The sequence below is a fragment of the Colletotrichum spaethianum genome (genome assembly GCF_022836535.1).
Source record: "Colletotrichum spaethianum MAFF 239500 DNA, contig07, whole genome shotgun sequence".
In the NCBI taxonomy this organism is placed as follows: domain Eukaryota; kingdom Fungi; phylum Ascomycota; class Sordariomycetes; order Glomerellales; family Glomerellaceae; genus Colletotrichum; species Colletotrichum spaethianum.
The window spans coordinates 286,918-299,021 of NW_026054777.1; the positions used below are offsets into that span (position 1 = coordinate 286,918).

At 48.3% G+C, this 12,104-nt stretch overlaps 3 protein-coding genes across 3 annotated transcripts; 2 read left to right on the forward strand and 1 right to left on the reverse strand.

The window, feature by feature from the left end:
* Window positions 1–5,057: 5,057 nt before the first annotated feature.
* Window positions 5,058–6,335, forward strand: ColSpa_03502 (2-oxoglutarate-dependent ethylene/succinate-forming enzyme; the record flags this gene model as incomplete). The annotated part of the gene is made up of 3 exons (XM_049269714.1): window positions 5,058–5,614; window positions 5,681–5,787; window positions 5,842–6,335. 3 exons carry the CDS (start codon window positions 5,058–5,060, stop codon window positions 6,333–6,335), a joined length of 1,158 nt encoding a protein of 385 aa, XP_049125671.1.
* A 2,640-nt stretch (window positions 6,336–8,975) lies between these two features.
* ColSpa_03503 (cytochrome P450 monooxygenase vrtE) lies at window positions 8,976–10,349 on the forward strand (the record flags this gene model as incomplete). Its single annotated transcript, XM_049269715.1, has 3 exons — window positions 8,976–9,213; window positions 9,273–9,632; window positions 9,721–10,349. 3 exons carry the CDS (start codon window positions 8,976–8,978, stop codon window positions 10,347–10,349), a joined length of 1,227 nt encoding a protein of 408 aa, XP_049125672.1.
* Window positions 10,350–10,509: 160 nt separating this feature from the next.
* Window positions 10,510–11,957, reverse strand: ColSpa_03504 (putative exopolygalacturonase X; the record flags this gene model as incomplete). Its single annotated transcript, XM_049269716.1, has 4 exons — window positions 10,510–10,731; window positions 10,793–10,999; window positions 11,046–11,549; window positions 11,604–11,957. The coding sequence occupies 4 exons, from the start codon at window positions 11,955–11,957 to the stop codon at window positions 10,510–10,512; spliced, it is 1,287 nt and encodes a 428-aa protein (XP_049125673.1).
* Between the last annotated feature and the right edge of the window lie 147 nt (window positions 11,958–12,104).

Below are 12,104 nucleotides of genomic sequence, written 5' to 3' on the forward strand. Positions count from 1 at the left end.
CCCTGTGCCTAAGCGTAGTTTCACTGCCTTCCTGTTGCTATTGTGGCGGCCTGTAGGCAATGGGCTTTGGTTGCCCTTCACTGTTAACGTTGTTATTGTTGCTTTTTGTTGGTATCGTCGTTAATGCTGTTCTTGTTAAATAAAGATTTGCAAAGCGAATTGGAAAGAAGAAGAGCAGTAATTTTCATCAGCTACCTTTAGTGTACGGAACTGCCTTTTCCCTATCCGAAAGAGGTCAACGACACGGCGACTTGGCCCGCGGATGAGCTGGCAGAAAACCTGCCTTGCTGCTAATAAGCTATCTTCATTATCGACTAACTTGTCGACTGCTAATTGCCCGTAGCTGTACTAACAATACGTCGTTGCTTAGGCAGCAGGCGGCGGCTGCTATCATTAACAGCTGCTTAGCCTTGCGGTTTATTGCTGGATCGTTGCCGAGGTTTCTGCGAATCCCAAACAGCTTTTTGGCGAGTCATAGGGTCCCTTGGGTACCCGACAACAATTTGTACAGGAAAATAAGATCTTGGGTAAGGATCTTAGATAACCATCCCCTTATGGACGGTATGGTGAGGGTGACTAATGAGGTACAAAGCAGATGTTAGATAACACGAAAGCTATACAAGTCATGACAGTATTTGTGTTGTACCTAGCCAAATTCAGTCTGGTGCGACACTTTTTAAGTTTTCGGTACTTTCGCGGTGCTTATTTGATATTTGGGCCTTGTTGAAGTCTAGTTGGCGGCTTGTTGTGAAGTTGCCGATCAGGCCCTAAATGGATAACGGCTCTGCACATGCAGTATCGATGGGTTCGACACAAGACATGACTCTATTCCAATAGCGGAACGCATTCTCGCCCATTGAAAGCAACGGGTGATTCTCTGCTGGGTCGAACCCGGTGCCTTCCGCGTAAAGACGATCTCCAAGTTCCGAATTCGACCACAAATTCAGTCGGGACAGCGAAAGAGCACAGCATACATTAAACTTTGTAGGCCGCTCGAACCTTGTTGGCTTTTGCAAACATTTTCGAACTTCTTTAGCTTATTTCTTCTTTAGCTTATTTCTAAGTTTGTTGTGCTATGCGCGGATTGCTTACGGCAGAAGGGGGTCAAATTAGTAGCTGCGGATGAACTTGGGTTCCCCGTGGTGAAGTTTCAGATAGCACAGACCTTAAGGTGTAAGGGTCCCCACACCTCGATGTCGTTGTACATCATATTCAGGAGTCTTTCTTTTCAGGGTCTAGCGCTGCTCACCAAGATAACCTTTGCGTTCTCCGAATGAGCGCGAGTGGACTACAGGACAGGAGTTATCCAAAGACTCTTTATCCTTCCCCAAATTACCAGCATAAAAAACGACTGTCTGATAAGAACACGTTGATCATATGGCAATCTAAGACACATGTTTTTAGCCCATACCTCCCTATTTTTTTGTATTTGGTTGACTTACACTGTGAAGTAACTTTGATGCTAGAGCAATATTATCAGCAAAAGATAGCTCACAAATCTAGTTTTGCAGATATTCCTTTTTTTCTCTGCTTCACGTATAAGTGATCGAATTGACCCAGATGGTTCTTTTTACAATTCAGCACTGAATGGCTGCCGAACTGGACACCTTGTATTATGTCAGTATAGTTTCCACTACGGCTTTCGGCGACCGAAGGATATGGCGAAGTTCATCGTGGAGGGTTCCCTTCTTAGGACAATTTGATCTTTTCGTCAGGATGCACTGCGCTCTAATGTTATGTATCCATCGATGCGGTAAACCTAACTCGAAATATACGAAAGCCATTATAGGACGTACGAAACGCAAGACTTGGCTTATATGTTAGTTACGTATCACGCCTGAGAGGAAAGTGAATGGGTGCCAGGTGGCAAGCACTATACTGTTTAGTCACGAGTCTGATAACATTAACGGAACTGGTCAAGTTAATGCATTTGAAATTTCCATAGATTCTCTGGCGGCTCAACGACAAAATCTAAAAGACGGTTTCAAAACACTTCTGAATCTTAATTTGAATTACGAGAGGTATATCAAAACTCATTTCTAGCCATTCAGCGCTCTGCTATTGTGTTCCGCTCCATCTGTCATAACTTCCGTGAGATCCGCGGTACGCAGCTGGGGGTTAATAGTGGACCAATATACTGACAATGTTTGGTCGGAATGTCACCAGTTTGCTTCTGATCTCAAGCTTCAAGTGCTGAATTTTTGACTTTGGCGCTTCTCCACAATTTCTGGCTATGTATATAAGCTGCATAGTGGCTGCCTGATTCACGACTCAAGTGAGGATCAGGAATTCTAGCTACATCACAAATCCCAGAGAAGGCAAAAAACCTTATAGTTAGGGGGTTCCCTGAGCATGACGCTGAAAAAAACACTGGCAGGTTTTGACAAGGATGCAGCTTTAGTGCTACACCTTCCAACATGTGTTTAACTCGGGAGATACAGTGCCCAGTACGTAGAGGAAATGTTGTCTTTTCACAGCGTAGTAGAGGACCGACTCAGACACCGTGCTGCAAGGGTTGTACACTGAGAATAGCCCTCATCACTTTAAGAAGGATATACATTCGGTTTGTCTTTACTAACCGGCGTAGGGCATCTATGTATCGGGTCTTGTGTTTAGGCAAGGAACCACCTAGCCGGCTTTCCCGGAGTGACCCATATACAACAAACACAATGTTCTTACATAACATATCCAAACGGAGACGGAAACCGAACTTTCCACCATTTTGGGTATCTGTGGGAACGAAACCCACCCATTTGAGAGCTTCACCTGCCAAGCCACTATCAAGCGAATTGGGGGCAAAGAATAATTTGAGGGGGTTGTTCCCATCGAAGCCACAGTACTTTTGACAACGATTCAAAATTCAAGTTTGACCTACCAATATTTGAAGTCTTGAACTCGACTTCCTGTGAAAACTACTAGAAAATTTGGACATAGGAAACTTTCGGCAGGTAAAACTAAGTCTCTGGAACTGCAATGCTACTTCAGCTTTGAGACATTGTATTCAAATGACGGAGAAGGCGAGTATGATATTTGAAGGCGTAGGCTAACAGCATCATCTCAAATGTATATCCGCGAGTACAGCGCATCCTTTCTAATCATAAACAGACAGACGTTTGACATGCGACGCGCTGGCTACGTATTAGTAGGTTTTCACATCAGGAGTCTACCGGTGAGTTTCAGCGAAAAGGCCTAAAATACAGAGGATTATCTGCAACAAGAATGTGGTTTATGTGTGAAATTGAATCTTTATAGGTTGCCCAAGACAAGGCAGTTAACTGCTAAAAGGCGCAAATAGCTGAGGTAAAGAGAGCTGCATTCAGTCAGTATGGGAGATTTCGGGGAGCAGAAGTGAAAGGACCATGCGAGTCTTAGTATTGAAACATGCAGATCTGAAACTGCAAGCCCTTCTAAAGAACGCATATATCATCTCATTACGGGTGCAACAAGAATGTTAGTCTTCGCTGGTCCCTGGGAAGTTTCTCTCCAACCCACCCTAGCATATTCCCTGACACCATCAGCCCCTCTTGGCAATAAAGACTTCCGACAACGTTCTAGAGCCTTTGAGCTTCCTTAAAATTCTTCCACTGATGCATCACTAAGTTGAGAAACGTGGCATAGGCCTATTTAAAGAGTAATAGACTTCGAACTTCCAGAGCAAACGGTTCTCTGACAGGCCGAATAAGCCGTTACCAAATATAACCGGATGGTACGGAAATTGCCATCTTGCACAGCAGCTTCGCGTTCCCAAGTTAGGAGGAATACAGTGGACTAGTGATTCTGCGGGATCCATGAATCGCCATTCTGTAACCGGCTCCCATTCCGAAAGCCCTTGCTCGGAATGACTCAAGTCCCGTGTCCGGGGAATACGTCCGGATATCGCGGACACAAAGTGCATGCTCGATAAGCTGCCGATCCGCGGAATAGAATCATGCCCATGACTCATAACTTTCAATCAAAGAACGTTTGGGCCGCAGTTTGCCATTGAATTGATCTGCGAAACATCGTGGGATCGTAATTGACTGATGCGGTCTCGGGCAATCTCAGCCAAACAGTAGTGAACCCTAAAAGAAACTAGTTTTATGATCTGGGTAGCTAGCCGCTGCGCGAGTCGTGCCACAGAATCGTTGCTTTGGAAGCGGTATACCCAATCATGTTTTGTTCAGACCTTTCATGCCCTTGATTGGCTCTTGGTTCAGTTGACGGTCTCTAAATGATCTTGGAATCAGCATTCGGTTTCTTTTAATCTCTTTTCTCTTGAGTGACAACTCTCCATTACAGATGCCACGTCCATATTCATCAAATGACAGTATACCCCCTTGACTCTTTGAACTTTATCATCTTGAGTGAACTTTGCTGAGACATAGTATAGGGACTGCGAAAGATTATTCTCCTGACTAAGTGGACCTTTTTTGGCGCAACAAGGGGGAGGGGGTCTTCTTCATCTTCACAATCATTCCTACTTTCACATATAACAACACGTTGAGCCCTGGCCCTTGACAATGCCAGACATCCTGCGTAGCCATTGTAGTGGAACCAGGGACGCCTAAGCGGAAACGAGACCACCTTCAGGCCAGGAATGTCTCGAAACCAGTTGAGACCCATAATATCGTCGAACTTTTAAGAGAGTTGTCCCAATTTTGAGTTTACGTATAAGACAGTACAATGCCTCATCAAGTCCGAGGAAACCTAAAGTTGAACAAGAAAACCCTTAGACAACAATCATGCATCGGGGACATGTGGATTGCAGCCCATGGCTGCTTGGCGTCCATGGCGATAAGACTTGGTGCTCTTGTTTAACGACTATAAAGAGAGTAGTCCAGAGAGGAGATGGTGGGCAGTGGAAGCCCCAGGACAACAACACAACCAACATTCTCTTCCCTTAATACATCTTCCCTACATCCACATACACAAAATACAACGGACCACTGTGGGGCACTAGCACAAACATGTCAGTCATCACGAAATCCTTGAACACATTAGGCCGCCGGGGAGCGCGGAAGCCTGCTGTGAGTCAAGCTCGTCGTCTAGCAACAGTGGCAGACTACAATTTCGCCAAGATGGCCGCCACGATGCCCCCAGGCTACAAGGCCAAGGTTGCCCAGCTTGAGACTTTCACATTGCCAGCACGTGTCACTGGCAGCAAGGGTGACCGCGCTATGGGCAAGGCTCTAGTTGACGCCTGGCGTCGTGATGGTATTCTTCAAGTCTCTATGAACGATAAGCAGCAAGCTATCTTCAACGAAGCAACAGCGGCCAGCAAGGCTTTTTTCGCCAAGCCTCATGAAGAAAAGGCTGCGTGCGTAGATTCACAAAGTTACTCTGGCTACATCGCTTCCGGCGAGGAGATTACTGATGGAATCGCCGATTACTCAGAAATATTTACTGTCACTAAAGATTTGGATATGGCCGAGCCGCGCGTTCGTGCGAAGTGGCCTTGCCATGGCCCTTCCCCCTGGCCTGACTACGAGATGAAGCAACCTATGACTACGTACATGGATTATCTCGGCGAGAGCGGAGAGATATTACTCCAACTCGCAGAACTGGGTCTCGGGGTTCCTGCCGGTTCTCTCACAAACCTGACTGATGACGGCTGGCACCATATGCGCATCCTCAGGTGAGTCTTGTCCCCGTGCTACTGAGCGCGTTTTGGTCGAAGAGTTTCATATTGACACAGAAACAGATTCCCCCCTACGCACAACACCAACGGCAAGGGCAAGGATGGACGTGGTATTGGCTCCCACACTGACTACGGCTTGTTGGTCATTGCTGCCCAGGACGACGTTGGTGGTAAGTTCGCCCCTGGTTCCTCTCGATATCACGTTGCCTGACATGCATGAACAGGGCTCTTCATTCGCCCCCCCTATGATGGAGAGCATTACGCCAACTGGGAGAAGAGCTCGGCTGGCTTGAAGGAGGATGAGGAGGGCTGGCATTACGTGCCCCCCGTTCCCAACGTCTTCACTGTCTTCCCTGGCGATATCATGCAGTATATCACCAACTCCTACCTGCCCTCCACCCCTCACAAGGTCGGCCTAAACACCCGCGATCGCTTTGCCTTTGCCTATTTCCACGAGCCCAGCTTCCAGGCCGTTACCAAACCTCTGCCAGGCTACGATGTTGGACAGTCTCCACAAGAGGGTATTCACTACGGCACGCATTTCACAAACATGTTTATGAGAAACTACCCCAATAGGATCACTACCAAGAGGATGCATGCCGAGAATCGTCTTACTCTCTTGCAGAAGGATGAGCTCCGAACCATGGGCTCCAAACCCTCTAGTGTGAACAGAGTCACACCAAACGCTGGACAACAGACTCAGCACGCTTTCCTGTAAACGAGGTGGTTTTTTGAGCAATACAAGCCAGGATGGAAAAAGTGAAATTGAGCAAACGGACTAAAAGCGACGGAATTATCAGATTGACTACACCAGAAGAGTGTGATTCATAGATGAGCTATATCGAAACACTGTTTATTAAAATCCTACTATTAGCTTTCTGAGATGCCTCGGTGCTCTTTGAGTCTCCTCTTCACATCCCTCAACTCGTGATAAGCCAACTACTCTGTGGATGTGCTGTGTTAGGACTAGAGTTCAACAGTCTTTTTCTTACCCTTATCTAATCAGACTGGAGGCTATTAGGCCTTGTATCGCCCGAGTTCTATGTCTAGACCGGAGAATTTAGCAGAAAAGCACTTATTCGGCAGTAAAGGCCAGCTTTAGGTTAGTGTTAAACCACATCCAATAGCGTCGTTCGAAGTCGTGGATAGGCTTTGAATCACTCCACATATTTACCCACCTGACCATCGACCTAAACCTCAATTCTTCCCGCCATAGCACGACCATCCGTGAATTGCTCAATTACCATGGCATCAGCAGCGGTGCGATTCGTCTCGGGCACCAAGAAATCCCCCTTGGGAACTCTGTACCTTCAATGTCACGTTAAGCCTGGTGCATCCCGAGTCCGTGAGGGGGTCATGACTGTGACCGAGAGAACCGTGGAGTTGTGCGTTGCGGCTCAGGCGCGAGAAGGCGAGGCAAACAGAGCCGTTATCAAACTGCTAAGCGAGGTAATTTTGCTTCCGACGGAAATACACCCCTGACCATCCTGGAATATAACATATATCGTGGTTAATCAATGCTGAAACTAGAACCAGGTTCTAAGACTTCCCAAGTCTGATTTTGCCATCATTCAAGGATTGAAATCTAGAGACAAGACGGTGGCTGTTAGTAATATCAAGGATCCGTCTGAAGTTACTACAAGGGTGATTCAACAGCTAGAGAATGCCGCAAAGGATGAATAGCAGCCAAATATCAAGAATAGGCCCAGCAGGATCATGCATTACGAATATAGATACCATAGGAGCGCTTGGAAAAAAAAATCGAAGAGTCCGTGGCCATGGCGCTACATACCTGCCCTTCTTCCAACATGATGTTGGGCAAAAGAGAAGCCATTTGTTGAGGTTCAGCAGCACGCAAAACATAGTATTGCTTATGTCGATCATGGGTCACCTGACGCTTAACTTTCGACAATCCATGTTTGTAAGCTGCTACTGTTTGGTGCTCCGGGTTTGGTTTCTCTCTCCTAGCTTAGTTTCGCGGTTGTTCTGTAGATAAGGGTGGACTCATGTGATGCATATTACTCTGCCAACGAAGCATCAGGCTGCAGCAAGACCTCCTCAAGAACCCTGCAGATAAGAAACACTTCGATTACCAGATACTTTCTTATTTGACAGTGTCTAGCGGGGCGATGGTCTTTACAACAACGCATTTATCCCCCACCGGTTGATTCGCTGTTTAGACTCAGGCCATGGCTGTTGAGCAACCAATAGGCTATCACAGTGGACCGGAACTCGCTAGTTCCTCCCCGAGAACAAGCATCGTTTCAATATCCGTCATTGAATCAGGCTCCTACTAACGCTACCTATGTTCACCGAGTTCTTTCATATGCTCCGCTTATGTTCGGATTCTAGATAGAGTAGAGATCGTCGCGAAGCAAGCCGCTAGCTGTTCGGGTCAGATCTTAGTCAAATTGATGCCTTGTTACTTGTTATGGACCACTTCTCACTGTGACATAAAGGCATTTGGCGGATCTATATTGAAAGGATTCAAGCCCTTCCTCTATGTTTATAAAGACGAAATATTTCCCAGTATTCCGAAGATACGAACTCATAATGCCATCTCTTTGAGCTAGTTGCCGACTTTCGCAGAGCTCGGGTGCTTACGTAGCCGCCCAGCTACATATCAGGTACCGTATCACTGCCTCCCGACCTATCATGGCAATTCAGTATGCATGACCCCGCTTTGTCCAGCGTCATGAATACTCGGCGTACTTTTTGTGCCGCATGTATATTAGGATGATGGCTATTTTCGTCTCATAAGTCCTGGTTTGATGGTTGTCTCTACAATTGACTGCAAGTCGTGCTGAATTGAGCGTACTTCGAAAACATGTCTAAAACAATGGATTCACAGAATTCCACCTATAACGAGACGTCGCCCTCTTGGAACTCTGTTTTTGTTAATGCCCAATCGCACAAAATCAGCGTCTTCCTCTTGGCGCCTACCATCAGCTGTTTTCTCTGGTATTTCGTTTCCTGGCAGGCCTCCTCATTGAAGAAGTTTCCGGGACCATTTCTAGCAGGTGAGCTTCGAGTCCTTCATGATTCGCTTAGTTCCTCTTACTTGTAACTTGATCGAACTTTGAATTCTTTTGGAGCTTTTCTGACCTCACGGTGCACACTAGGATGGACAAACCTATGGCGCTTGTGGCTAGTTATTTCTGCCGACTACGCCCCGCGAATTAAGAAACTCCACGACAGGCATGGCCCAGTCGTGCGTCTCGGACCCAACCTTCTGGACATTGATTTCCCAGAGTTGGTAAAAGTCATATATGGTACCGACAGCAAATGGAAAAAGGTGGGTCATTGCAGGAGACAAAAACACTAACCCTTGCTGACGGCACGCTTTTTCCAGTCCGACATGTATAAGAACAGCAGCACTATCATTGACGGCAAAATCACGTATCACATGTTTAGCGAAACAAACAACACCGAACACGCCCGGCTGAAAAGACCTGTTGTGCGTCACTACTCAGTGCCTAGCGTCCTTGCAATGGAACCGCACATGGATAAGACTATTGTTGAGCTATGCGACCATCTCGAGCGTCGTTTTGTTGACAATGGCAAGTCCTGCGAGTTTGGGGACTGGCTGGCTTACTGTGAGTCAATGGGAAGCAGGTGTCAATAAATGTCTATGTAGCTGACCAATCCTGTGCAGTCGCATGGGATCTCCTTGGCTTTGTTACGTTCAGTAGGAAATTCGGCTACATGGACGAGGGCCGAGACTTTGACGGCACCCTGGCTATTGGAGACCAGGCAATCGACTACCTCGGCATCTGTGGACAGATGCCATGGATGGACTTCGTGTTGGATAAGAACCCTATCTACCCTCTCGGGCCTCCCAATCTCTCCAACGTAACCCGCATCGGATTTGAAAATCTCACTGCGCGGCTGAAGGGCGAAGACAGGAACTTCAACCCAGAGAAGCCAGATTTCCTACAGTACTTTGTCAATTCTAAGGGAACGCATCCCGATATCGTGGATGAGGGCACCATAATCGGATATCTACTTCTCAACTGTAAGTCATATTCGAGTTCCCCTATGCTTAGCTGCGAGCTGCTCCGTCACAAAGTGCGTAGGGTAAATAAAGGCTTATACTGCAGCAGTGATCGCTGGGGCAGACACGACTGCCATTACCCTGCGCGCACTCTTCTACTACTGCCTTAAGAACCCTCGCATCTGGAAACGATTGGAATCCGACATCGTCACCAATATTCCCAGTGATAAGCCTGCATCGTACTCGGCTGCTCGTGCGCTGCCCTACCTTGAAGCCGTTTGCCGAGAGACCTTACGATATCACCCATCCATCGCCATGACAATGGAGCGCATCGTCCCTGCTGGCGGTCTCGCCCTTCCTGACGGATCCGTAGTTCCGGGCGGCTCCCTCGTCGGAATGAACCCCTACATAGTGGGACGCAACAAAAGCATCTACGGGGCAGATGCCGATGAATACCGCCCGGAGCGATGGCTGCAGCAAGAGGATGAAGATGACGAGGCGTACAAACTTCGCATGCGGCAGTGGAACGCGGCCGATATCGTCTTTGGTGGCGGCTCGCGCATTTGTCTTGGCCGAAATCTGAGTTTGATAGAAATCTACAAGGTCGTGCCGTCTCTCATTTCCAAGTTCGAGATCCAGTTGGTGGACCCCAACGAGGAGTGGTGGACGAGTTCGCGGTGGTTCCACCGGACGAAGGGTGTAATCTGTCACTTGAGGCGAAGAACCCAAAAAGCATGAGAAGTTGGTAGTGTCCAAACAGACCGGTCAAGAACTGGGGTTTCAAGTGCATGCTAAGCTTGTTATTCTCATCAAAGCATATACGCATCAGTTTGGATGCCATTGGCTGTAGTAGTATTGCATTATTGGAATGAGATGCCCCGCAACTACCAGATGGGCATTAGTTTGAAGCGACAAACGTGCCGTTGGCGCACTCAAATCCCAACTTTGGGTTCAGATCAGGCATCGCATTCATGCAGATAACCTTTGGTACCGTCTTACTCTGAGGCTCAATTTTGATGTCCCTTGTCTGGAAGCCCTTGCAAGACTTCTCCGTGTTGCACTCAATGATGACAGCCTCTGTGTGTGTGAGGTTCACAAGGCCAGAGTTGTACCAGCAAGGCTATGAGTCAATATTAGCATAACTTCACTTGCAATGGAGACTATATTGACAAATGACTTACGTTGGTGGTGCAGGATCCATCACCGGGCTTGTAGGTGTTGATGTTACCAGAAAAGTGCTCCCAGGTGAAGTCCTCCATCATGACGGACGAGTTATTCGGCCTGTCACCGCCAGCACTAGCCTGGTTATAGTAGGTCTGAGTGACGAAGATGGGAAAGGTGACGTTGTTGACGCGGATATTGCTCCACGTAATGTTTCTCGCCAGGCCCTACCACGGGTTAGCACCGTTCAGGTTGACAGATAGGAGTCCTTACCTGTCCTCCAATCCAGCTCTTGAAACGAGAAGCATACAGCCCACCTTGAACATCAACATCCTCGAAACGGATGTTCTGTACATCGGCAGGAGACGCAACCTTTGAGCCCAGCGAGCCGACGCTCATACCGTGCGTCTCAAACCCAATGGTTGCATGCTTGAACAGCACATTTTTCGCGCCGTCGTTGATCGCAATTGCATCGTCACCGTTGAAGATGTTGCTGTTCGTGATGGTAACGTCAGTTGCGCCGACGTCAAAACCGTCAGTGTTGAAGGGGAAGTTGCTGCTCTCGGACCGAGCGTCGATGACTGTGTCGGATATAGTGATGTTCTTGCCCTTGATCGAAAAGTTCCAGCCAATGGGCTTCAGGGACTTCATGTTCTTCATCACGCCGTTTGTGACGCTGAACTGCATCAGATGAGGGCGGTTGGGCGTGCCGGCTTCGCCAGGTTTGTTGAGATCCCACCACGCCTGTCCGTGCGACTTTATCCAACCGGCGTCGGGCTGTGCGACTGCGTGAGCACCAGGTCAAGTGCGATCGAGAGGTGAGGAACATACATCAGACGAGCCGATCCACTGCACGTTCGTGCCGCCCACTTGGAACCAGGTGAGTGAGCCGCCCTTGACCTCGACGAGCTTCTGCACGGCGGGGATGTCCTGCGGCAGGCTCAGGTTTCCGTTGACTGTGATGACGACGTTGCTCAGCTTGGTCGCAACGACGGGCTCGTACACTTTGTATTCGACGCCCTCGAGGAAGACGATCTCGGCATTGCTGGCGCACTTGGTGAACGCATCGGCAATGGCGGCCGAGTCCGAGGTTGAGTTGCCGGACGGGGAGACGACGCATCTCTGGGCGCATGCGGCCCCAGAGGCTGCGAAGCAGAACGCCAGTGGCAACAGGCTAGGGTACATCATGGCAACGGCTGGTGATCGGATGAGGACGGAGGAGAGATGAACGTTGATGTTGGCAAGAGGGGGGACCTATTTGGAGCTGTCGGCGCCAAGCAGGGGTTTATGAACGCAAAAAAGCATCGCCCAAGTCGTGACACATTTCGAGGG